Source organism: Strongylocentrotus purpuratus, unplaced genomic scaffold (assembly GCF_000002235.5).
Source record: "Strongylocentrotus purpuratus isolate Spur 01 unplaced genomic scaffold, Spur_5.0 spur5_scaffold_21, whole genome shotgun sequence".
Classification (NCBI taxonomy): Eukaryota; Metazoa; Echinodermata; class Echinoidea; order Camarodonta; family Strongylocentrotidae; genus Strongylocentrotus; species Strongylocentrotus purpuratus.
The window spans coordinates 29458792-29486295 of record NW_022145607.1 but is presented as its reverse complement, the minus strand read 5'-3'; the positions used below and the strand labels follow the sequence as shown (position 1 = coordinate 29486295).

The window sequence follows — 27504 nt, the reverse complement described above, 5'->3', positions numbered from 1 at the left end:
TGAAATCACTCATTGTTACACATAGGGCCATGCATTTCAGATTTGTATTGTTAAACAATGCCTTTCAAGAAAACAAGCCATTAACTCTTTGATGTCTTCTGGTTTTGGTTGATAATCTTTATTAATTCATTCTACCTCACATTTTTGCACAACCACACAACTCTCAAATCGCAGAGGGGTAGCATCATATGACAAAAAGCCCACGGAGGAAGCACAATGACTTTCCTTTGTTTTTTAAAGCTCGTCCGATATAGCTTTCAAACAACAAATACATACGTATCGTTTCTCAGCACTCTACAGCATTGTAACATGTTTGACCAGTAGATAAATAGTGAAATACAAGTGCTTGACAAGAACAAAGGTCATTAGGTCAATGAATAAAATTTGCGACATCACAGATGCCTCTTTTAAAAATGTACAATTTCAAGATTTACCACCGCTGAAGTGAATGATTGCTTCCACAAATAAAAGATCTAAAAAGCAACTTCTGAAAGATGGTAATACCTTCCAAATATCACTGGCAAGTTTTGCTGTGTTTATTAAACTTACGAATAGCTCATTTACTTTGTTTTAATTCCTATATAATATCGTTTTCTTTGCATAATCAACGATAGAACAATAGAACAGCTCTTTTTGATTAGTGCCTCTTTCAGAAAGACGATTAATGTTATTTGGTTTGGTGCATAATCACATTCTACAACTTAATAATATTAATACCACTAGGATTTGAATACTATTAAACAGGAATAATAAAATACTGGCTATAACATGTAAATGGTAGCTTAATACAACAGAGGTAATGATATACAGAGTACCACAATATTTTTTACAATTTCACAAGAACACCTCTATGACCAATATTTGGCAATGTCAAACATAAATATTTCTTTAATATATTTTTTTAGACTGTGCTTCAAGAAATGTATGGGCAATGGTTGCAGCTGCAATTTGCATATCTGTTTCTCCACTAGCATGCAAATAAATTCACACATACACAGATAGATAAAAAATCACTTGCATTTCTTTGCATTGACATACTTTCCACTGAGGTATTACAATAATGCATAAGGACACAATTCGTCGCTGTTTTCACGAAGTGACGGTAGTGAAAAAAAATTGCATTCACTTTGCGTTACGATTTTCCTCACTACCGTCACTTCGTGAAAACAAGGACGAATTATGCTGTCGGCTCACAACCACAAGGTCGTTAAATGTATACAAGTTAACACCCTTCTGGCTCCAAACAGATAATCTAATCTATCCATTACTTTGGCTTTATGATTACATGTGCATTCAAACAAATTAAAATGTTTTCCATGGAAGATATCACCAATAACACACAGTGTTTGGTATTTTGCATTCTATTTTCAATAACTTCCATGTACCGGTAAGCAAGACAGCTGGCAGTACTTGTTTCATATATATGTTGCATTATCTATATGTAATTCATTCATCAGTACTCTACTGGTACCGTCTCTCTTCTCTACTAACATGTGTACCTCAGAATAGAACGTAAATGAAAGGAGCAACTATGTTGCATTTATTTTTGTTGTTCTGCAGAAATGTTCATAACGCTCGTATTTAACCTGCATGAATGTTTTCTGGATCATTAGGCGGTGTCACACAGAGGCCCAAGATCTGGATTTCAGTTATCCAGATTTTAGTTATCCTCTTAATTGCTGTCTGTCATCAATTATCCCATTAAATATCCTCTAACGAAGCAAGAAAATTCTCCCTTGAGAGGATTTTTTAAGGGATTTTTCTGTGTGAAACCGACTAATGATGGAGAGAATTTCCTACTTTTCTGAGGAGAACTTTGCTATTATATAGAGTTTGCTTGGTGTCAGGAATAAATAGACATACCCTGAAGTGTTATTACCTCCGATAGTCCAGTATGTGGAATTTCCATAACGAAATACCAGGTGAGGTAACGATTATCGTAATTCAGTCACCACAGCGTATGTTTTCTCTGTGCTTTACTTATACATACCTGATACTGATTGTGTCTCTCCTCATGAAATTTATTTCTCATATTATATGTATTACATGTTTCTTAAAAAGAAAAAAAATGATTTCTTACTCCACCACAGTCTCTACTAAAAATATATATTAACTCATATCCTGCCATAAGGCTGCATGCACGCTATCATTAAAGTGCTTTGTACACGCGAGCCCGCTATCGATTGGCTGCTTAATTCATGCAAGTGAGCCACAGCTTAGCTGCTTTATGCATGCATGCTCGCATTCGTAATAGCAGTTATTGTGCAGGGTCTGTACTGTGCTGAGTGCCTTGCACGCGCTATTGATTACACCATCAGATTATCTCAACACAAACTTGGCACTGGGGGAATTTGTGGCTTGGCATAATGGGGATTAGCCCTAGCACTGGGCTGTATTCCTTATAGCAGGATAAGAGTTAAGGAGCTGTCAAGTACACAAGTGCACACGCCCACAACATACAATTGTTTTCACATGAAAACTTCCCCAATGGTACTCATTCAATACCATTTCTCCTTCTTTACTTTTGTGCATCTTTTTTTCACACGGATAAAAACATAAAACAGTTATATATATATATATATATATATATATAACGACTATTCAAATAAAATACTGAGTCCCAAATTCATTTCATCAACATCATCATACATATACACCACACATAAACAGCGCTTTACATAATTCATTTCAAACAATGGATAATTAGCCAACCTTAAGAGGTGGGATAAATTTGCATACTCTTTTCCTATAAATACTATAACCACCCAAATATCACATTGCAAAATAGACTCATCTATGGCATATAATTTTTTTCTTCTATAGATATATATCTCTTGGAAGGGATCATTAAATTATTTCCACTACTAGTATATTTCTTTCTAGTTAATTTCACTAAGTTAACGGCATAGCATCTAGTATTTTGACTCTGTAGTCGGCCAGTCATAGTAGTCCGGTGTGAAAGACTCATATTCGTAGTCGTAGACGCACTTTCGTACGTACGCCTCCATATCCTCTGGCCGGGGATACTTGGATGCCATCCCGGTGTCGTAAGCGTACTCGCCGACGCGTACAGCGATCTTGACAGAAACCTCCCTCACGTCCTCAAGAGGGGGGTAGACTCGTCCTTCGTCCAGGTGGGCTTGGGTTACCAATTTGGCAATGCACTGGATTGGGTTAAGGATTTTGATTTTAAAAAATTGATTAGTTGATCACAAAACTCCTTTCTTCTTTTTTCTCTTTTTTATCACTTTCATTTTAAATTCTACTGAACAATAAATTTGATTCCTGTTGTAGTTAGGAACAAGGTTCCATTTGATGAATAGATTGTTTTCAATTCTTTTTAAATTAGACCTTTGCTCCCCAAATTGGCAGCACCTAGTCAAAGCAAACTAATCCTCTGTCATAAATTGACAACTTCATTACTGCATTAGGAAGTATTTAATCATTATGTTTCAGCTATAACACCACACATATCAATCCAACCCTTTGGTTGCTATGAATAAACAAACAAATAAACAATTTTTTTAAAATTTTAAATAACATTCTTGAAAAAAGAATGAAATGGTGAACAAAGATGATGCCAGTTTGATAAGATTAAGGAGAAATTGAGAAGGTTCACATATTCACTGAATCACCTACCATACTGCAATTAGATAATCTTGTTACGATAGGACAAATTAAATTAAATTAAATTCAAAGTTTATTTCCACTAAAAAAAAAAAACATAAAATAGAACACAGATACATATCATAATTGGTAAAAAGTATTGATAAAAATAATTAAATGAATGGAAATAGTTGACAATGCACATTAAATACAAGTATGTAGAATATGGACATGAGTGGGGGTTGACTTAAACATGGTTAACATCTGATTACTTTCAACCCTTAGAAACAGAAGGAAAAAGTAAAAGTAAAGCAACATGGCCATAGAGAGAGAGAGAGAAAAAGAGGGGAAAGAGAATGGGAGAAAAAAAAGAGAAAGGGAGAGAGAGAGAGAAAAAGAGGTAAAAAGAAAGAGATGGGGTGAGAAAAGAAATATGAAGAGAATGGAAGAGAAAGGGAAAGATAATGAGGGAAAGAGAGCGAAAAAGAAAGGGGAGTGAGAGAGAGAAAGAGAGAGAGAGATGGAAAAAGAAAGAGAGAGAGAGAGTGAGAAAAGGAAGTGGAAGAGAGAAAAGAAAGTGGAAGAGAAAAGGAAAGATAAAGAGGGAAAGAGAGGGAAAGGGAAAGAGAGAGGGAGGGAGGGATAGAGAGAGAGAGAGAGAGAGAGAGAGATCAAGTGAGAAAAGAAAGATGAAGAGAACGGAGAAAGGGAAAGTATGAGAGAAAGACAGGGAAAGAGAATGCGAGAGAGAGAGAGAGAAAGAGAGAGAGGGGAAGAGGTAAAAAGAAAGAGAGAGATCGAGTGAGAAAAGAAAGATGAAGAGAACGGGAGAGAGAGGGAAAGATAATGAGAGAAAGAGAATGGGAGAGAGAAAGAGAAAGATGGGGAAAGAAAGAGGGAGAGAAAGAGAAAGGAAGAGAAAGGGAGAGACGGAGAGAAAAAGAGGGGAAAAGAGAGAGATCAAGTGAGAATATAAATTACAGTGACCTATCTTACCTTTGCTGCCTCGAGGAAGATGGAATCACTGACGTGCTTGATCCCAAAGGCGATGATACCCAGAGCCACGCCAGGGAAGACGTAAGCATTGTTACCTTGTCCTGGTATCAGGGTCTTTCCGTTGGGTAATGTGAACGGATCAAAGGGGCTTCCACTGGCGAAGACACACTGACCCTGTGTAAGCAAAAAGACAAAAGATGAAGGGGTTGGAGTGACTAGAGGAGGGGCGATAGCTCAGTTGGTAGAGCAGTGGTCTCGTAATCCGGTTAACCCGGGTTTGAAACCAAGGCAATGCGCTAGTGCCCTCTGGAAAGGCATTAATCCTCATTGCCAGGTCCCTCAGAGAGGACCTAAAGCTGTCGGTCTTCTGGTTGCTTACTAACAAGCATTTATTGCTTAATTAGCTGTCAGGTAAAATAACCACCACCACCACCACAACATATTAAGCTTATGTAAAAGGATTGAAAGGACTTCCACTGGCAAAGACACACTGACCCTACGTAAGCAGAAAGTTGAAGTCGTTGGAGTGATTGGAGCTTTAATATGGGAACAGATCAAAGGGACTTCCACTATGTACGCAAAGAGACAACAGTTGAAGGTATTGGATTGATTAAAGCTTATGTGAAAAGGACTTCCACTAGCAAAGACGCACTGACCCTGCATAAGCAAAGAAAAGACAGTTGAAGGTATTGGAGTGATTAGAGCTTATGTGAACGGATCAAAAGGAGTTCCACTGGCAAAGACACACTGACCCTGTAAGGAAAATGACGTAAAACTGAAGGTGATGGACCAATTTGGAGCAATATGTGACAGGATCAAAAGAACTTTCAACGGCATGGACACACTGACCTTTTAAGGAAAATGACATAAAACTGAAGGTGATGGACCAATTTGGAGCAATATGTGACAGGATCAAAAGAACTTTCAATGGCATGGACACACTGACCTTTTAAGGAAAATGACATAAAACTGAAGGTGATGGACCAATTTGGAGCAATATGTGACAGGATCAAAAGAACTTTCAACGGCATGGACACACTGACCTTTTAAGGAAAATGACAGACATAAAACGATGGTGATGGACTGACTGGAGCAATATGTGAATGGATTACAGGGACTTTCACTGGCAAAGACACAATGACCCTGTGCAAAGAAAATGACACAAGACAAAGGTGAGGGACTGGCCGCCCAGGAAACGACAAAACTGTTGATCTCTCATAATTGTATCTAGCACAGTGCTTTTGGTGCCTGAACTATTTGCAAGAGACTACTCTGACATACATGTAGTCCATGAATAGAAGCTTATAAGCTGACAACAAACAGTGTCAAGCTCGTGTAGGTGTGGCGCAAGTTACAAGGTTTTTGTGTTGACTACTGTACAAATTAGATCATTACGGCACTCAGGGATCAACCCACAACTGGATCCAGAACTGGCTTACAAAACGTAACCAGGATGTTGTTGTTTGTTAATGGCGAGAGATCATCTGACGTGACTGTAGACTCCGGTGTTCCCCAGGGTACCGTGTTAGGACCACTCTTCTTTCAAAAAAATGTGGTTTCAAGGTGTATGAGTTAGGGCTCTGCCACACCCATCAACTCCATTCTTTATGTCCTATCTGATGGAGAGGAGATGGTGCTTCTCAATGATTTATCCTCCACAAGGAAAATGGAAGAAGGCATACTGAACACTGAAGGCTTGTTCAGATATGGCACGGACTTGCACATACAGTGAAACCTCTCTATAAAGACCACCCTAGAGATACAAAAGAGTGGTTGTTATAGGCAGGTGGTCTTTATCTATAGGTGCCTATAGTACATGTTTCAATGAGAAACCATTTTCAAGGGAAACAAAAAATGTGTTCTTTGTAGGCAGGTAGTCTTTGTAGACAGGTGGTCACTAAAGCAGGTTTGACTGTATTAACTGAGCTCTGTGGTATTTCCCACTTTAATAGCACACTTTAGACTCCATGTAGAGCATTCCAGCCAGGCACCAATTTATAGGTTCCCAAATTCTCATCCAAGACAATGACATAGAGTACAATCCTACAAGGTATCCACTCTACACCTGGGTGGAGAGAAGCAATGTGGAAGAAATGCCTTGCTCAAGGACTGCGGTCATTTTCCCAGGGGAGGTTTGCTGATAAATCTGCATGCAGTTGTTTCAAAATCACATGCATATTTTCAAATTGAATGGTGAACATTTTGCATGGTTATGGTAAAACTGCTCATTTTGATGTTTCACCCTCTCTCTGACAAATGGCAACACCATGTGACCATACTCTTAGTCCTTTTATCGTGAATTAAAGGCCTTGATATAGCCAAGACGCCACTCCACCTTTTGTGATGAAGCCCAAATCTCAGGCTGCATTGCCACTGTCGAAATGGCTAAGCTCAAGGCCACTTGACCCATGCCAGCTGGCCACGGTGGCATGAGTATAACACTAACGGCATTTGAGGTCTTTGAATATAGTATATTCAAATCAAAGATGCAGTATGTAACCTATAGTTGTTGCTTGTTACTACTCTCTGCGTATCATAAAAAAATTGTGATATTGTTGTGTATTTCAGGATAACCTTAAGAGGTCTTGATAACTTTAATTTTTGTTTGAGACAGTGTAGCAGATAAAGGAAGTGGGTCTTGTGTGGCAATACATGTCATGTGCAGTGGTTTCTGCCCATACACTTTGACATGCTGTAGAAGCAATAATCTTGGTTCTTGCATGACAATATCCCGAGTGTGTTATTTATGGGATTCCCCCGGTTTGATTGTGTATTGGAAACTGGTAAACTGCAGTTGTTTTTATCTGTCTGAAACATGAAAAGCGGTATTCATTTGATTTTTTAGCCCTGTGAGTGTGGCTACATGTACAGTGAAACAATAACATTGTAGAGAGTTGCATGTATTTTCCTATGTAGAGTAGTATGCTTCATTAATTATTCTTGTAGGTGCGTGGCTACAGAGCATTGGATGTTTGGTTGTTAATAGGCTTGACATACAGAATGTTCAGAGTTATTTTGCTATGAAAAGTAGTATGCTATTCATTGTTCTTCTTGTTGGTTTGTGGCTACAGAGCATTTGATATCTGGGGGCTACTACTGAATGTGAAGAGGTGTGTTTATATTGGTTGATGTCGTAAAAGATCATGATGTGTGTTTGATCAACCGAGATAAGAGCCGATGAATGTTCATGCGATGTTAGCCCAATACTCATAAAACATGTGGGATGAACAATCAGAGTAAATAAGTTATGGACCAAACCCCTGTTAATGGGGTCCATTTAAAGCCCCACTGCACTAGTTTGGCCAGGAGGGTTTAGACCTCCCTGCATGGTCACGGATAGGTGATTATCTCATCAAATAAGCTCTCAATTAACAAAAAAAGGGACCGTGGGGGACCAACGGTCACCACTTAGGCATTGTTTGCTATATAGAGGGCGCAAGTAGCTATAAGTAGTGCAGTGGGGCTTTAAGATGTAATATTATGATAAAACAACGGGAACAGTTGCAAAAAAGAGTAGAATTAAGATCGTATGATCCACCGACAGTTGAATGTATTGATTCTCTATCTGATGAACTGAAAAACTGGCCACTGTATACAGGTGGCCTTCACGGACAGGTTCTTCAAAACATGTATCCTCCTAGAGGGAGGCAATACAGGTGACCACGAATACACAGGTGGCCTTTATATAAAGGTGGCCACTAATACACAGGTGGCCTTTATATAGAGGTGGCCACTAATACACAGGTGGCCTCTATATAGAGTGGCCACTAATACACAGGTGGCCTTTATATAAAGGTGGCCACTAATACACAGGTGGCCTTTATATAGAGGTGGCCACTAATACACAGGTGGACTTTATATAGAGGTGGCCACTAATACACAGGTGGACTTTATATAGAGTGGCCACTAATACACAGGTGGCCTTTATATAAAGGTGGCCACTAATACACAGGTGGCCTTTATATAGAGGTGGCCACTAATACACAGGTGGCCTTTATATAAAGGTGGCCACTAATACACAGGTGGACTTTATATAGAGGTGGCCACTAATACACAGGTGGACTTTATATAGAGGTGGCCACTAATACACAGGTGGACTTTATATAGAGGTGGCCACTAATACACAGGTGGACTTTATATAGAGTGGCCACTAATACACAGGTGGCCTTTATATAAAGGTGGCCACTAATACACAGGTGGCCTTTATATAGAGGTGGCCACTAATACACAGGTGGACTTTATATAGAGGTGGCCACTAATACACAGGTGGACTTTATATAGAGGTGGCCACTAATAAACAGATGATGGTGGCCACTAATACACAGGTGGACTTTATATAGAGGTGGCCACTAATAAACAGATGATGGTGGCCACTAATACACAGGTGGACTTTATATAGAGGTGGCCACTAATAAACAGATGACGGTGGCCACTAATACACAGGTGGACTTTATATAGAGGTGACCACTAATACACAGGTGATCACGAATACACAGGTGACCTCTATATAGAGGTGGCCACTATTAGACAGGTTTGCCTTTACTTACATTGGTGTGCGTGTAGGCCTGCTCGGCGGTGCACTCGGCCTTGCTTGTTGGGTTGCTTAGGGCGAAGATGACGGGGCGCTTGTTGAAGGAGGCCATGGCCTTGAGGATCTCAGGGGTGAAGACGCCACTGATGGCAGCGGCACCTGATATGAAATGGAGGGCAAAGCTATAAATGGAAATGCAACCCAAAAGCAAAATACTCTAAAAGAAACCACATAAATCAGTGAATCAAAATGGTGAAAGCTGGATCAGAATTGGACAAGGGAGAAGACGCTTGGGAGAAAAACAGAAATTTTTTATATTTTTATACACGACAAACAGTACCCAGATTGCCAATTTGATGATCTCAAATTTAAAACACTCACAACTTTCTTGTTATTGGTCAGAGTTATTTCAAACATCGGCCATTCTGTTTCTCTTATTTTCCTGCTTTCATTCAAATGAAATTATTACAAAGGTTGGATTGCCCTTTAAGGCAGATCAATTTAAGCAGCAAGACAATTTAATTCGGCCTATCCCTCATACCTCTACAAGGTTACCTGGGGTAATCTTGTTCAAAAATTTATTCTTTGACTAGAGAAGCAGTGATTTCTTCACCATAACCCCCCAAAATATGTAATAATTAACCTACACTGTATGAGCAAAGTCTGCTAATCATATTCAATAGAAAAATACACATAAAAAGAAACAAAATCCGAATGAGAGGAGTCCCATCTTTCTGAAGTTTTTTTTTTGTCAGGCCTATAATTATTCAAAAGGTTATTATACTATCATAGTAAGCCCACAGTAGGAGTGAGGGTATGTGTTCCATAGCTTATATATTTTCTAGCTCCCAAAACCTTCAACAGCTTTTTATATGCAGGTTTGTCTATGGTTCATATGTTTTATCACAATGCATACCAAGATGAGTCCCTGCGCTTTTTAATTTTTTGTTTGTTTTCTCCTTCGTTTCACTTACCTATAAGTACGGTTGGTTTGACTGCCTTGACTATTTCAGTTAGATCTGTCAGGTCTTTGTGTTCGTGGGCGTAGCGACCTTTGTGCTCTGTGATTCCACCAGATGGTCTACCCTGTAAACAATCATCAATGCAAGGTAATAGTCACATTGTCCAAAGTACATTTAATGGTTATTCAAAGCATATAGAGTACTCACAGTGAAGCTTCAAATCCAGGGCAAAAGTATTTCAAAAACCATTTGGAGTTTATAAATCTTTTGGCCAGCCAAATGTTAATAAAATGGAGATTTTTTTTTCTCAGAAAAACCACATACATGTACCCTGTTAATCGCCAAAAACGATATATAAACATTGGATAATGCTGCATGTACATGGCCTGGACGCGATTTTTTTTTTTTCCTACGAACTTTGAGCTCGCGAGGGGAACCTGCGCATGAGCACTCGCGAAGGAAATCAGCGCATGCGCACGTGGAATCCGGTAGGGCGACAAATAGGGTGATAGTAATTATACAAATCGTTCTTTTGTCAACTCATCGTTAGCTCAATCGGTAAAGACATCGTGATACTAATAGAACGTTGGAGTTGACGTGAGGGTTCAAATCTCACTTTATTTAGTTTTTTGCCTTTATAAATAGTGAGGCAAAGCAATAAATAATCAAAGTCCAATTGTTTGTGACCACTTTGCATGCGTCAAGTATAAAAGTTCATAGGAAAAAAAAGGACGCGGCCTGGACATAGTCGAGGCATTTTTATGGAATACCTTGTCAAGTTTGATTTCTACTTGGCAATAAAAGCATTCCTTTCAGAATTAGGATAATAATATATAATTATATATAAACATTTGGTGATAATTGTGTTGGATTTTCTTTCAGACTCAGTAAAAGCAGATATAAGGTTGTAAGAAACAGCTATTCCAATTTTAAATTGACCACTACACTATAAACCAAGACACATTTTCTGCGTAAATGGATTTACATGAAATGAAAAGAAAATGAGAGGTTAAAATAATCTAAATGATCTATCACTTTCCTTGCTGTTTTTTTTCCTGTGAAATCAACTGCATACTGCATTACATTGATAAAGTGAGCTGAATATCATACTGAACTGTCATCTTTTATATATATTTTTGTGTGGATGAACTGGGCGAGCATCTAGGCTGCTTTTCTTCTAGTTGTCTTCCTTTATCTGTATAATTATTATCATTTTTTTTTTTTTAAGAGAGGGGGGCTTTTAAAATTTTATTTTAAAGCATGGCTACCTGAACAATGAGCCCTCTGGAGTCAACGAGCCAGATTCTTTTCCTGGCCTCCTCCACGCTGAGTCCTTCCTCCTGCATGGCGTTCACGATCAGATCGGCTATTCCTAATGAAGCCTGTGAGGAGAGAGAAAAAGGGAATGTTTCCAGTTGCATGTAGATGTTAGTACTTCTGATGGTTGTACAGTCAAACCGGCTTTAGTGACCACCTGTCTACAACAAGCACATTTTTTGTTTCCCTTGAAAATGGTTTTTCATTTAAACATGTACTAAAGGAACCTGTCTACAACAAGCACATTTTTTGTTTCTCTTGGGCGGTCACTGTAGACAGGTTTGACTGTACTAAGCAATTAGCCTTACTAGAGCTTGAGGTGAAAGTGAAAATACATGTTTGATGTCAACTGATGATGCAGACCTCTTCAATTCTTTATTCCTTTTCTCTTATTTTAGATGCGATACAAGCACTTTCAAACCATCACTAAAACCATCCTAATAATAACAATAATAATCTGCTTTTGTAAATTATTATCATCCGATGTATGCACATTCTCCACTCCATGGGGAGCATTCCAACCAGGCGTCATTTCACAGACCCTAACAATGCTGAGCAACCTACATTAACTTTCACATCCTAATGAGTACCCATTTAACACCTGGGCAGAGAGTGGCAAATGTAGATTAACGTCTTGCCAAAGGACGTTTAATATAGTGTTGTGCTGGGATTTGAACCCTGTACCTTGTCATCTGCGGTTGGGTGACGTATCCACTAGACAACAACACCTTCATTCTGATGAAAATTTCATAATCTTCAAACCTTTGTAATGTATGGGACACCACATGACCAAGTACCTTGGACTTGCCAAGAAATGGAAATGTTATCTCCAGGATATATTGGTTCATAACCAGACAAAGCAATGCTTGCTTGCTTTATTATCATCTTACCTCACCAGCACCCTGGAAGAGGAACTTGTTATCACCCAGCTTTGTCTTTGTGATTCTCAAGCTGGCCAGGAATCCAGCTACGGCTACTGATGCTGTACCTGTGGTGATGTAAGGGGAAAATTCCATTCAGTACACAAGATATTTGGTGTAGTTAATTTGGTCGAAGACCTGAACAATGTCTACCAGGTGTATTTGGAAAATTGAATTAACCAATTAAACAAAAAATATGATAGGGTGAAAACCTATGATGATGTTCTTTCAGGTACATTTACAACACTTGAGTCACTATAAATATATAACAATCCACATTTTCTAAGGAAATAATTGGACACTCATAAGTGTCCAGAACTGATCTAAATATCGTTCCTGTTTTCCCGAAGTGACGGTATTGAGGAAAATCCGCACGCAAATTGTATGCGATTTTCATTCACTACCGTCACTTCGTGAAAATAGGGACGATATGTAGCACTTATTATTTATGAGATTTACATAACTCCTTAACGATTCAATAACTGATGAAGCATAATGTCAAATATTAACAGTCCAGGAGAAAGGGTGAGGCAAGACATACATAAAGACAGCAACACAGACAAACAGACATGAGACAGAAAGATAGAGGGAAAGGGTGAAAACTATAATTGCTTGTGACCATCTAAATCCAGATATGAAGATAGCTGAAATGATTTCATTGTCCTTACCCTGTATATCATCATTGAAGACGGTGTATTTGTTGCGGTATTTCTCGAGCAGTCTGAAGGCATTGCTGTTGGCGAAGTCTTCAAATTGGATCAGGCAATTCTGTCCATACCTAGAACAAAGCACACACAACCATATCCTGTGTTATTGATTTGATATACAAAGAAGTCATAGTTTGGATCAAAGAGGGCAGGTCTGTTTTTGATTCTACGAATGATTTCTTTCTCTTAGACAGTCATACAGTGAAAGCATGAGCCGGGTCACATACTTCAAATATTGCTTTGAACGAGCATGCAAAAATCTGTAGGCAAATCTATAAAAATGGACCTTTGATTTTTTTTTTTTTCAAGAATTATTTCTAAAGAATTGACCTTCTATTCATCCTACCCTATCACCCTTCTATAACTGTTCATGCGCTCATTGGTGCATGATTTATTTTAACTTTTAACTATTGTAACACTACTAATTTTGAATAAATGAAACTTTTACAAAGTTGGCAAGCTGTAAAGCTGTGCCAAAGTTTTGTGCCACAAAACTTATTCAATCACAACATATTCTTGCAGTCTGTGACAGTTTTTTTGCTGTGAAAAAGGCATTCAGTAACAACTGCTTTGCTTGCAGGTCACAAACATTACAGGCTCTACAACAATATGCTTGGAATCACCAAGGAGTATATAGTAGTGGCGTAAGTATCTAGAAGTACTAGTATCTCCAAATTTAAGTAGAATCTAGTAAAGTATGACCCTAACCCTTACCTTTCTACCACTGCTTGCATGAACTCATCGATTAGCTCGTCGTAGCTTTCAGATCGATCCCGCTTGTCCTTCAAACCAATGTAGAGGGGGTCATCACGGAGCGACTGAGAGGGGGGAAAATAGTATGAAAGACATGTTAACTACTGGAAAATTCTTGACAGAAGCAACTAAATGGACTAGTTTAGCTCTTTATCATTATGACTGGACTTTTGCCACCATCAGAAAAATTATCATTTATACTTTCATTGATATAAAATTATGACATAATGGTGAATAGCTTCTTTTTTTTTTAAATGTCTAGGAGATCAGTTTGAAAATGAATAAGTATATTAGCCTACAATATGTGTCATGGTCAGTGGATACGTCCAGAGACTGTGGATCACATGGTTTGCGGTTCAAGTCCCTGCCAAGGCACAAATGTTCTTTGGAAAGACATTAATCTACATTTGCTACCCTCAACCCAGGAATAATTAATTGGTACCCAGTAGAGAGAAATTCCTTGAATGCTTGACCGGCTTATCAAGGTAGCTAGGCTAAAGCTGGGATACTAATACTAATAAGTACTTTGTATCCTTGGAGAGGGTAAACTAAAAAGGGTAGACAGCGGATCACTTGGTTTGATGATGTCAAGAAATAGACTGGTTTTAACTACGAAGAAGTTAGAACAAGGGTGCATGACAGAAATGATGGAGGTGCATAACGCCCAACCCCTTCCGAAGGGACAGCACTGGATGATGATGATCCTTGGGGAAAATGATGTATATTTTTTTAAATATCATCATTTTGAGCAAAATCATTTGAGGGTTAATTTACCTGGCGGTCCGTTCCAACATCGATCATGACTGGTAGACACTGGGATGGATGCACTCCAGCAATGGCAGTGTACAGGGCTAGCTTACCCACAGGAATGCCCATACCATAACAGCCGAGATCACCCAGACCTAGAATCCTCTCTCCATCAGTTACGACGATAGCCTGGAATAGAAGTAGAAGAAGGGAAAGCAAAATTTGGTAAAATATTTTTTTTTTAAAACATTTATCATGGGAAATGTATAAAATCAAACATTGCAGGAAATTATTGACTCTCATTAACATTTCAGAAACAGATCGTATTGATGGTTCCATTTGAGTCTGTTCATCCATTTAGATACATTACATGCATCGTACTGGTTGCACCTAGGCTACGTTTTGCAGTTTTCTAAACAGATGTAATTGATTCAAATCAACCACAATTTGATATTAGTTGCAACACTGTGCAAAAGAGAAAGGAGTTTGTAAGTTTGCCATTGTTTCCCTTTGACAGTTGCTATAGACAGGTTTGACTGTATATTAAGGCTGTGCACAACAGTGTAATGAGGTACCTGAGTACACTCCCAGGCTTACAAGCGAATACTCGAGTATTCGGACGCCATGTTTTTTATAATTTTTTTAAAAAAAAATTTTGATTTTTTTTTTTTGCCACCACCATACCACTGGGGCAGTATCTCACGTCGCCGAATACACATGCAATTTTACTTTGAGTTGCAGTTGAAGACGCCGATTTAATAATAATAATAATAACAGTAAACAATGCTGTTTTAAAAACCAAAGATGGCAGAATAATCCATTTTTTTAATTTTTTTTTTGCGGCCGAATATTTGGGTACTAAAAATCGTACCCGAGTAGTTGTCAACCGTGCGGGCACTCAAGCATTCAACTACACGTCGCAGCCCTAATGTATATCACGTTGTTTTATCTCTTGATTTTGTATTAATTCACTCATTTTCAAGGAAGCACTGCCTGCTGTGGGTGGTGAAAGAGGAAGCATGAGGTCAAACAAGCGATTGTTGGACAGGAATTTTAGGAAATAATAGAAGGAGAAATGAAAGACAATGACCACCCGCATACCTGGATGAGTTAGCAAATCACCACAGGATTACGGTTTTACTATCTTTTCTTTATAAGAAAATTCAATTGTAAAATTAAATCTTGTTTTCACATAACATTTGTTGCCAAATGCCTTAATTGCCTCAAAAAAGTTTTAAAAATTTGAGTGAGCGGTTTTACCGTACTCGTTTTCCCCAATAGACTGTAGTGTTATGAAAACAGTTTGGCAAACGGTTTTCAAAATTTGTAATTCCAATCATAAATATCCTGATAATCAGACAGGTGATCGGCTTGTAAAAGTCATGGGGTTTCTGCAGGATGGGTTTCTAACTGACCTAAAGGTTTAAATTATCAGTGCAACATGAGCTAAATCCAGAATTTTGTTTTAGAATCTGAGACAAAGTTACCGGATCCCTTTAAGGACAACTAAATATCAAGTGTCGGGCCATTTAGGAATGACTTCCTTGTATGTCATGCAAATACTTGTACGTTTTAATATTAATTACTGAGCTTTACAATACCGGTACTCTGTCACTATCTAGGATTCTCACCAATACATTACACCCTTCAGCATGGAGATTTCAGGGGGGGGGGGGGGCTGGGATTAGGACAATTTCTCTCAAAGGGCAATTTTTTCTCTCTAAAAATAGAGACAAGGTTAAATAAATGTTATAAGCAAACATTGCTTGGTCGAACCACCCCGTGTGATGCAACTATGCAATATTTCATTCGACTTGATTTTTTTTTTTTGCCACCACCATACCACTGGGGCAGTATCTCACGTCGCCGAATACACATGCAATTTTACTTTGAGTTGCAGTTGAAGACGCCGATTTAATAATAATAATAATAACAGTAAACAATGCTGTTTTAAAAACCAAAGATGGCAGAATAATCCATTTTTTTTAATTTTTTTTTTGCGGCCGAATATTTGGGTACTAAAAATCGTACCCGAGTAGTTGTCAACCGTGCGGGCACTCAAGCATTCAACTACACGTCGCAGCCCTAATGTATATCACGTTGTTTTATCTCTTGATTTTGTATTAATTCACTCATTTTCAAGGAAGCACTGCCTGCTGTGGGTGGTGAAAGAGGAAGCATGAGGTCAAACAAGCGATTGTTGGACAGGAATTTTAGGAAATAATAGAAGGAGAAATGAAAGACAATGACCACCCGCATACCTGGATGAGTTAGCAAATCACCACAGGATTACGGTTTTACTATCTTTTCTTTATAAGAAAATTCAATTGTAAAATTAAATCTTGTTTTCACATAACATTTGTTGCCAAATGCCTTAATTGCCTCAAAAAAGTTTTAAAAATTTGAGTGAGCGGTTTTACCGTACTCGTTTTCCCCAATAGACTGTAGTGTTATGAAAACAGTTTGGCAAACGGTTTTCAAAATTTGTAATTCCAATCATAAATATCCTGATAATCAGACAGGTGATCGGCTTGTAAAAGTCATGGGGTTTCTGCAGGATGGGTTTCTAACTGACCTAAAGGTTTAAATTATCAGTGCAACATGAGCTAAATCCAGAATTTTGTTTTAGAATCTGAGACAAAGTTACCGGATCCCTTTAAGGACAACTAAATATCAAGTGTCGGGCCATTTAGGAATGACTTCCTTGTATGTCATGCAAATACTTGTACGTTTTAATATTAATTACTGAGCTTTACAATACCGGTACTCTGTCACTATCTAGGATTCTCACCAATACATTACACCCTTCAGCATGGAGATTTCAGGGGGGGGGGGGGGCTGGGATTAGGACAATTTCTCTCAAAGGGCAATTTTTTCTCTCTAAAAATAGAGACAAGGTTAAATAAATGTTATAAGCAAACATTGCTTGGTCGAACCACCCCGTGTGATGCAACTATGCAATATTTCATTCGACTTGGACGTAAGGTTAACAAATTCTTGTCAAGAAGCCTTCCTGTACAAACAAACACATTCTGAAGTCCATCCCTTAATAGGCCATTTTCATAATGTAATCAAATTTAATGCATAAATCTTTGTGCATAAGTGCCTCGTTATAAATATTTCATTCACATATTAGGAATAATTGGATATCAATAGTCAGAATGTGAATTGCATACATTCCATGTTCTTAGGTAGGACAAGCCATAAGGTTTGCCTTACCTTGCAACAATTACTGTAAGCAATTTACATGTACATTCAGATTTTTCAATTACAATTATTTGTAACAGGTAAATCAAATAATTTCTTTAACAAAGATTTATGCATTAAATTTGATTACATTACAAAATTGTCTACCATTGGACAACAAAGATTCAGACAGGAGGAATTATAACACTATCCTTCTTTAGATCTTATACAAATAAAATAGCCTTTATCTCTCAAGGCAAGTATAATCTTATGTATGATTCTAAAGGTGCAAATACATGTAGCTGCTTGATGAATATCACCAATAGCTCTGTTATCTTAAGTTGGTTGATTACCAAAGCCTTCTTATTTGCTGACTGCTCAAATGTCAATACCCTATTGTACTTCATTGATTAATGTACATGTAGACATTTTGAACTTGGTTAATTACCACTTCATATCGCATCAAAATGCTGAATGCATACTTTTATTGTTAGGCAAATCATAACGTTAATAATCAACCATTTTGCAGTCCATGTCTATATTAACAACAAGCCACTTTGCAACTACCATACATGCTCACTTTTATAACTTTCTCTTTCATTATTAAATCAGGGGGTGAAAGTGAGCACTATAAAAAATTATTACAAAAAAAAAAAAAAAAAAAAATCGAGTAGGGAAATTGGGGGAAAAAATGGAAAAAGTAGGGAAAAAAAGGGGTAAAATCAGGAGGAAAAAACAAAAAATAATCAGGCCTGTAAATGTACCTTTCTTGAGCTTCCATGTATTAATTTAGAGATTTTCGCTCAATTGAATAATTTCTACATGTACCTTGACGTTTTGCTCTGGCCAGGAAGCGATGATGTCACGAACATGTCCCTTATCGTACTTTGTAATGAAGAGCCCCCTAGGGCGACGGAAGATGTAGCCATACCGTTGGCATGCCAACCCGACAGTGGGCGTGTACACAATGGGCATCATGTCGGTGATGTGGTTACACATGACCCTGTAGAAAAGCTTCTCATTGCGGTCCTACATGCATAGAAACACCAAAGTGTAGAAAAGGTTAATTTCATAAATATTCTTTGTTACATATCACATACATGTAAGTCGTACAATGAAGCTAAGTCACTGCGTCATTGCGGCAGATTAGCTTTGTGCAAAACAATGTAATACAGTCATCTACAGAGGAAAAGTCATTGAAAAGAAGTACAGAAAAAAAGTCATCTTATTTGTGAATCCTTACAACAAAGATTAATGGGCCAGATGAGAAGAATCCCTACAAGTTTCTCCACTTAAAAACAAGTACAGTAAATCTGTATTAAAATAGAACTCTATGTGATGATGATCCAGGATTTTGTAAAAGATGGGGCACATAATTCTTTCAATTTGATGACAACAGATAACAGAAACACCATAAACGTACCTGTAGGTCCATAAGCTGCACATATTTATCTAGAGGACTGTGGTCTTTGAGATTGTGTAAGATCCTTTCTTCCTGTAGCTCCATGGAGCTGATGACGGGTGGAAGCAAGCCATGAATACCCAGTGCCTGGCGCTCCCTCAGGGTGAATGCTGTACCCTGTATTATTCAATGAAATAAGATACTTATGCATAAGCTTAGGTTTGAACAAGTGACTTGAACATGTAAAGGACTGTGGTCTTTGAGGTTGTGTTTGATCCTTCCTTCCTGTAGCTCCCCAGAGCTTATAACGAGTGGAAGCAAGCCATGTATACCCAGTGGCTGGTGTCCCTCAAGGTGAATGCTGTACCCTGTATTATTCAATGAAATATAAGATACTTATGCATAAGCTTAGGTTTGAACAAGTGACTTGAACATGTAAAGGACTGTGGTCTTCGAGGTTGCGTTTGATCTTTCCTTACTGTAGCTCCACAGAGCTTATAACGAGTGGAAGCAAGCCATGTATACCCAGTGGCTGGTGTCCCTCAAGGTGAATGCTGTACCCTGTATTGTTCAATAAAGTAAGATAAAGGTAGAACATAAGTTTGGATCTGAAAAATTGCCAAGGATTTTCTTTTATATTCCTTTAATGCTTACTCTGATATGAAGCCCAGTGCACACACTACACGATCTGACTATGATCAGATATCGAAGGAATTTGCAATAGCATTTCAATGGTCACATGATTAATAAAATCTTAATTTCAAGCTTCATTGGAGGAGAAAAAGCTAAATCTGCTCAGAATTGCAATGACGTCAGACCAATGGTGCGATTTTCTATAATTTGAATTTTGAAGGCTATTTGGTTTCAATTCTATAGAAGCTCTATACAGTACATTCATCCCTGCAATAGAGATCAAAAATGTCATTTTTACTGCAGTACTATTGGAATGTGATTACTGGATAACAATGGGAGGCTGATATCAACTGATAATGTTGCCATTATAAGGCATTATTGATCATTAATAACAACATACTCCAATTTATGACAATGCAGCACAATGACTTGGCGCTTTTATTGCAGGTCATAATCAGATTAACATTTTATGTCAATAATGATAAGGCTCTAGGCTCTAAAAACTTTTAAGTAAAGTATTATGCCATAATGCCAGCAAATAAAATAATGATTTGTGAATGTATGCACTATATTTTTATCTTTCTCTTATAGTAGCAGAAATTTTCATAGAGACAGTGCCACCAATATTCCTGACAAGTGTTTCTACAGCAAAAAAAAAATAGCAACAAAGAACAAATTGTCATGATGTGCACTTTAATGATGTGATATATCAGGAATCAGGGGGCATGGAACCTTGGTTAACTTGACCATTATGGACACCTTTAAAAGCCCCAAGGATACAGAACATCTGAGCCATGTGGCATAAAACTTACCACTGATGTTAACTTTGCCTTCAATATTCATTACCATGGCAACATCTCTCAACAACTAGTGAAATCAAGGTTTTTATGGAAGTTACCATTATAATGGCAAAGTTACCACCGATGGCAAATTTACCACCAATGCTAAGCCTTTATACAAAAGGGGGCCCTGGTACGGTAAGTCCTACATGTATATAAATTCCAATACATAGAATCAAATGACCTTTTTTTTGTATACATGTACATTGTACAGGGCATACAAACCAAAATCGCAGTGATCTAAATAACGCAATATCAGCAAAAAAAGAAAAGCAAATCTGCTTTTCATACATATCTAGACTCGATCCAAAAAGAGCATAGTAATGCGTTCCCTAGTTTACAATTCATTGTTCTCTGTATAAATAGAAAATACTCTGTGATGGTAGGTAAACTTGGAATGGAATTTGGAATGACCAGGGTCAGCTCCTAATGCACATTGGCCCTGGCTCTCTCTCTCTCTCTCTCTCTCCCTCCCTCTCTTTCTCTCATCTTTATCTTGTCAATATTTGCTTACATCACACCCACTTCATTAAGATGAAGAATTCAGGATGAAACATTTGCAATTCACATCCCGGTTCTACAATAGACAAATGTACACATACATTTATGAATGATGGGGGGGGGGGGGGGTTGTCTGGACACTTAATAACAAACATAAATCCTTCTCCATTGATTGCCTTCACATTGACTGAAAAAAATATTCATCAAATAGCAGTAACAGACAGGAATATTTGTCCTTCATATTATTTTCCAACATAAATCTTAGAAGATTTATGGAAAATTGCTTGTAAACTTCTTCAAATTGCTGCTTTTAAATCAACCGTCCAGATATCCAACCTGTCCGGACACACAACATCTGGGTAAAGTTAGGGTGAGAAAAGAATTATTCTTTAAAAACTAAGTATATTTCAAAAGAGAAAAGGCAATGAGACTCCGGGATCAATGAAAAAAATATATCAAAAATTATACAGTTTGTTAATTGTAGTCCATCTTTTCCATCATTGTATCACAACAAACAGTGGTATATTTCCATCATGCGTCCATACCAAGTGCATGCAATGCTCTACGTAAAAACATCTCTCACAACGCCATAAACTGAAGTAATCCTTTCCTTTACAGTATATGTACAGGTACTGGTATTATAGGCCTCCAATGTGCCAGCACAATAACTACCTTCTCATATACTTTAATTACTTCCTGACACCAGAAGCAATAACTACATCGTCTGTTCATGGGTTTGTTCCTTTTTGCTGGGAAACATATGGGTATTTATAGTACAGAAGAAGAAAAAAAAATCACAAAATTATGCCACGCTTTTCTAAGCTGCCAATACCTCTACATGAAAGACCAAAGAGGGGGGGGGGGGGAGGTACATTTCTATTTTTGACTAATAACATGTTATGTAATTAATTACAAAATCATTTTGCAGTTGCTTGTTACATGTAAGTTGTTATGTTTAATGAATTTAAATTTTATAACAGACAACAATACAAAATTAAAAACAATGTAGTTGAAAACTTGAAATGTGTTTTGATATTCAGAGTTTCAAAACTGTTTTTGATAAACTTCATCTTGACATGATTGAAACATCACAGAGATTAACTCATCTGTGATCCAAAAGAGAAAGAATGCTGGCTTTAAAAAAATATGCTGTACTGGCTTGGTTAATCCAGAGAGTTGTCAAACTTATACTCTTACCTTCAACATAGCATAGACCAGTCTGAGTCATAAGCTTTTTCTTTGTTTAATTAGTAAATGTAGATCTACTATTACAGCTGGGCTTTTAGTACTTATTGAAGTTACGATAAAATAAAGCCTTCTTCTTTTTTTTTTTAAAGGCAATGTCAATTTGACATATCCTGGCCCAAATATTTACAAGAAATAGCACACAGTACACATTTGTCTGACCTATTAAGTAAAAACAAAATGATATCCGAAACAAATTCTGTTTTTGATCCTCTCTCCTTTTAGACTGTTTCTTTAACATAGGCCTATTCCAATGTCAAATTAACAGTTACAATGTAGATCAGTTGGTTATCATCGTTCATGTTAAAAACTAAATTTTAAATGTGTATGATGGGGCGGCCGCGGGGTGGGTGGGTGTCCGGAACCTTAACAAACATAAAGCCTTCTCCTTTGCCTTCGTATTAACAAAATGTATGCATTAAAAAAACACTGACCATCATAAATATTTTGCTTTATAATATTGTGTAATATTTAGTGATTTAGCCATAGAATATTTATGAGATATTGCTTGTAGTTGTAAACTTCTTCAAATTGCATTTTTCTCCCGTTTATTAAAATAAATCAACTGTCCGGACACGCAACATCTGCTGATCTGGGCTGGGTATTTAGACATGTGTAAGTCAACCGACTGAGGGGGACTCTTGCTAATATACATGTAGATCTAGACTAGGTTAGACTAATTGTTGAATGAGTCTAGAGTCCAAATATCGCAAGCAAATGGAATTATAAACAGCAGGACATCAATCAGACCATTGGCAGCTGCCGCATGCATGCCTCACCATCGGCAGAGCGATCGTACGATGTGGGCCGTCGCGCAGAACGTTTTGAGGTCTATAACTGACAAAGTGGTAATCCTGCCGTAAGCCACACACCCAGCACGGCCCAGCCAGAACTCTGGGGTTGTCCGTGTAGCAAACCCCGTGTGCTAATCAAGGGACGTTTTAAAAAAATTAAATCATTTCAACATCAAATATCTACCTTATTCAGCTTTGTATCCCGTAAAATATCAGGTCCATAATGTCTGGAATGTTGGAGATGGTCCTTCTGTGAATGTTTTGGTGCTGACGACATCGTTAAAATAGTGGATTTCTCGGTTCAATTACGAAGTTGTAAATATGCAGTATTTAGAGAAACCTTCGTATGCTAGCGCTGTAAACAAAGTGTTGAACGCGCACACAAACAGCTGATCGATCGCGCGAGCGCACACGCCCCCGTTGTAGTCTCAAAAATACAGACGCCGATTTAGCTTTCAACAAAAACAATAACAAAACAAAAACAAAAAAAGTGCATTGAGCAAATTTGTGGCAAATATTACATAATAGAAAGATAGATTACACTGCATAGCATGACAAGCAGTCTAGAATCTTACAAATCAGACCATGTATTACACATAATGACTAACAGGGGTCTGCGATTCTAAACTACACTACATGAAGTATCAAGCTAGCTCAGCAAACATGTGCTGAGTAGGTCCATGATTGGGGGCACGGAGAGGGGCTCGTCCGTAATCCCTTTTCAGCTAATCTTTTAACAATAGAATTAGAGACAAACGGCATTCTAGGGTCACTCAGCGTAACTTTCGATCCAATCAATAAATAAAGCCAATAACGCAGGGTTACCGTTACATTTTAATTCAACTACTTCGTAGTAACTTTGTAAGGAAGTTATTCCTGCAGCTGTTCTGAGTAAACAAACTTTTAGTTTCAAAAGATCTCAAAGGGCCTTTCTTTTCAATGAAAACTAAAATATTGATGGACATAATACTGAAACAAAAATGTTATGAGTTTTTAAACATCCCATTGAAATTATTGTTTGTCTTGCACATTATATCAATTTCCTTCAACCAATCCAATACCAGAGTTACAAAGGTGATATTTTAAAAGTTGTGAAGGTGAGGAATGTAGGAAAATGGGGGGGGGGGGGGGGTCCAGAGGCATGCCAAGTCATTACTTTCTCCTTTGGATTTGAAGAAAAGGTATGCATCAATAGCACATACAATCATACATATTTCTCCTTTATAATATTTTCTATCATAAGTTTTTAAAGATTTATGAACTTTTGCATGTAATTTATCATCACATTGCTGATTTTAATCAATCGTCCAGCTACATAACACACAACATTTGGGTATACTTGAGTTTCTCAGTAATTTGTCTTCATTTAAATTTAATATACATTTTATTGAGGTATTTTTGTTGTGTTATGCATGCCCAATTTTGTTTTCCTTTATTTTTCAAACATGCACATGCAATCGAAAAATAATAAATCATGGACTCTTCAACAATGTATTCATGCCCCCAGCATACACAATCCTCTCACAAGTTGACTAGAGAAAAAGGATACATTGTTATTATCTGTGGTGATACAAAAGAAAGCACAACGCCAATATAATCTTGAAACCAGATTCAGAATCAAAGTCTTGCATTACATGGATTTTTTAATGATGTAAAACAGACTAAACTGGTCGTAAAACTGGTTGTTACATGTACTACCTGGTACTGAGAGAAAATGGGAATATTTAATGTTCTGTTTCATAGAAACATACGATACATGTCCTGTGGTGTAGTGATTCATTCACTTGACTCTTCGTTGCTGTTTTCACGAAGTGACGGTAGTGAAAACAAATTGCATTCACTTTGCGTGACGATTTTCCTCACTACCGTCACTTCGTGAAAATAGGGACGTCTTAATCCAAGGGTTGAAAGCTTGAATCTCAGCCCGACACTAACGTCCTTTGGCAAGACATTAATCCACATTTGCCACTCTCCACCCAGGTGTAAATGGGTACCGGTACCTGGCAGTCGCTGAGGTAATACTAATTGCAGGGCCTTTAGGAAGATTAGCATTGAAGCTGAGGAGGCTTCCTTGGGTAACCAATATTATTATTATTATTATTATTATTATTATTATTATTATTATTATAATTCTCCAGATGGCAATGATGACTCTGTGCATATACAAAATATTGTATGGCAGCTGACAGCAACTCAAACCACAAAAACTGGCAAAATGAAAAAAAATAAGAAGTCACCCTAGATCTAAATCAACTTTGTTTTTTCTGTGATGATGATGTGAACAATAACAAAAACAACATTTTGTACATCAAATAATGTCAGTCAATTTGTTTGTCCATTCCAATATCAGCAAAAAAAAAAAAAAAAACTGTTTAACTCGATAAAAAAGAGTCGAGACAAAAATTAGTTAGACTTTCAGCACAATTGATTTATCAGAATATCAGAAAGAAATGCCCAAGATTAGTGAAAATAGAATCTTTATTTATATTATCTATTCATTAATTTATGTCGTCATTCATTCATTTATTCATTTTTGTTTGTTTACTCATTCAATGATTTATTTATTTATTCATTCTTTCATTCATTTAATTATTTACTTACTTATTTGTTCATTCATTTATATATTTAAGCAGTAGATCTAGTAGTACTAGTAGTACATGTGGTAGAAAAGTCTGCTGACTACTGAGTAGATCTAGAAAAGACCTAGATCTAAATCTAGATCTAATTGAGTGGTTCGAGTTCAACTTCCACTGGCTGTTGATCATTTCACAAAACTTTCATGGATTGATGGAACTAGACTATTAACAATTCAGTCGGTACCATCCTTAAAACATTGCAATGGCCTTAGAGTTCAGACATCCTGTTCCCTGTTCACTTTCAAAATTGCGTGATGCTGCTTCACCCGATACGTACCTTGTTCATTTGCGGGAGCCGGAGAGCCTTCAACCCCTGAAGCCTGGCTTGGTCACCTCCCGATGTGGAGGCAGCGTAGCGGCGGCAGGAGCCTGCGATAACTCGACTCGTTCTAAACATCGTTCTCACTCCCGCTGTTATCTCCATCATGATGAAAGGTTCTGAGGAAACAAAATTCTGACAGAATTATGGCTTGGTAAATCCAAAGATTTATGAAGAACGTGCGGATCTCACTTCAGCTCAGCTCAACTAGCTGTGAAACTGCTGCAGATGCTAAATTCATGACAAACACGGAACCGGTCGGTAGTCGGCCATTGAATTGACATTTATCAAATACCTAAAGTGCTAAACTTGTTAGACTTGGTAGAAAGTGTTTATTAAGAAATGTTCATACAGCTACTGAATTATCTAGAATATACCTCAATGTCAGATGTAAAATAGAAATAACTAATAACTAAATCATTTATAAAAATTATATGTTATTATTTTTTTATTGATATTAATTGAAATAAGAAAAATTAACCTTATTAATCGTAAAATTTGACTGAAAATAGACTAACTTTTCCAATCAATCATTGTCAATCATCAATGGCTCATTCTATCCACTCCCACAAAACAGGATGATAAATTACCACGTGAACTTGCTTGTGCTCAACAAATTTCCTAAAGTACAAAGTCTCAGCTTCCTTGTGATTTTCTTTCATACTTTAATATGAATACAATATCAGAAATGATTCCAAAGGCTAGAATACTCAGATCAAAATGGGTTTTCATTACGTGTTTTCGCTAGGCAGTAACAAAACACCCCTTTGTTTGAGCGCAAATAGAACAATCTTACTAATTCTTGATGTGCAAATATTCTTGCTATTGGTCAATTTCGGGAGAAAATAAAAGTTTTGGATTATCAATGCATGCCAACTTGCAAGTGAGCTCAACAAAAGAACAAAACGCAATTACGAATAAAACAACCCAACTGCACACTAGCGCAATGATGGGGGAGGGCTTGGGGGCCGGGGGCAGTTTCGCACCCGAATAAAATTTAAACGTGGTTCAAATAATTCGATACCAGTGATTTAAACGTGGCTGAAATGACATGATTTCCCGCGATTTTTCTCACTTTTTTTGTAAATTATACTTTTGTAGGCGTTTGTTGGAAAGAGAAAATTACCAAATTTACAGTCAGGCAAACAAATATGCTTATTTAGAAGCTTACATGTCAGGGCTCGAGCCCCCCCCCCCCCCCCCCCCAACTTGAAAAAAAAATAGAAAGAAAGAAAGGTGACCTGCCAGTGTCACAAAAGTAGGTATCAAAATATGCTCATCTGACCGTAATTAAATGTCTAAAACCCCTGAGCTTGCGGGGGCTTCGCCCCCACCCCATCAGGAGCCCTAAGGCAGGCCCCTGCACGGATGCTCATATGACCTTTATTTAATGCCTAAAAGGTCTATTAA

At 37.6% G+C, this 27504-nt stretch overlaps 1 protein-coding gene across 4 annotated transcripts; it reads right to left on the bottom strand.

Annotated features, from left to right (window-relative positions):
• Window positions 1-94: 94 nt before the first annotated feature.
• LOC575178 (NADP-dependent malic enzyme) lies at window positions 95-26366 on the bottom strand. Of its 4 annotated transcripts, none has more exons than XM_030994446.1 (12): window positions 26053-26362; window positions 19149-19304; window positions 18554-18754; window positions 14567-14728; window positions 13754-13857; window positions 13001-13110; window positions 12303-12400; window positions 11364-11477; window positions 10108-10219; window positions 9150-9292; window positions 4603-4776; window positions 95-3164 (listed from the first exon to the last, which is right to left on the bottom strand). In XM_030994446.1, exons 1-12 carry the CDS (start codon window positions 26200-26202, stop codon window positions 2913-2915), a joined length of 1776 nt encoding a protein of 591 aa, XP_030850306.1. In that variant the 5' UTR covers window positions 26203-26362; the 3' UTR covers window positions 95-2912. The 4 variants fall into 4 exon arrangements, with proteins under 4 accessions (XP_030850306.1, XP_030850307.1, XP_030850308.1 ...); XM_030994447.1 differs by lacking the exon at window positions 26053-26362 and adding an exon at window positions 23324-23512; XM_030994448.1 differs by lacking the exons at window positions 95-3164; window positions 4603-4776 and adding an exon at window positions 5036-5098 and having other exon boundaries at window positions 26053-26366.
• Window positions 26367-27504: the final 1138 nt, after the last annotated feature.

Bases quoted from the DNA above. Each gene is read 5' to 3' on its own strand.
- LOC575178 (XM_030994446.1), bottom strand. From the start codon at position 26,202: ATGATGGAGATAACAGCGGGAGTGAGAACGATGTTTAGAACGAGTCGA. The intron at 14,729-18,553 runs GTACATGTAGAA...CTTCTATTCCAG, and splicing joins GGCCAGAGCAAAACGTCAAG to GCTATCGTCGTAACTGATGG. The intron at 13,858-14,566 runs GTAAATTAACCC...CCCCCCTCTCAG, and splicing joins ATGTTGGAACGGACCGCCAG to TCGCTCCGTGATGACCCCCT.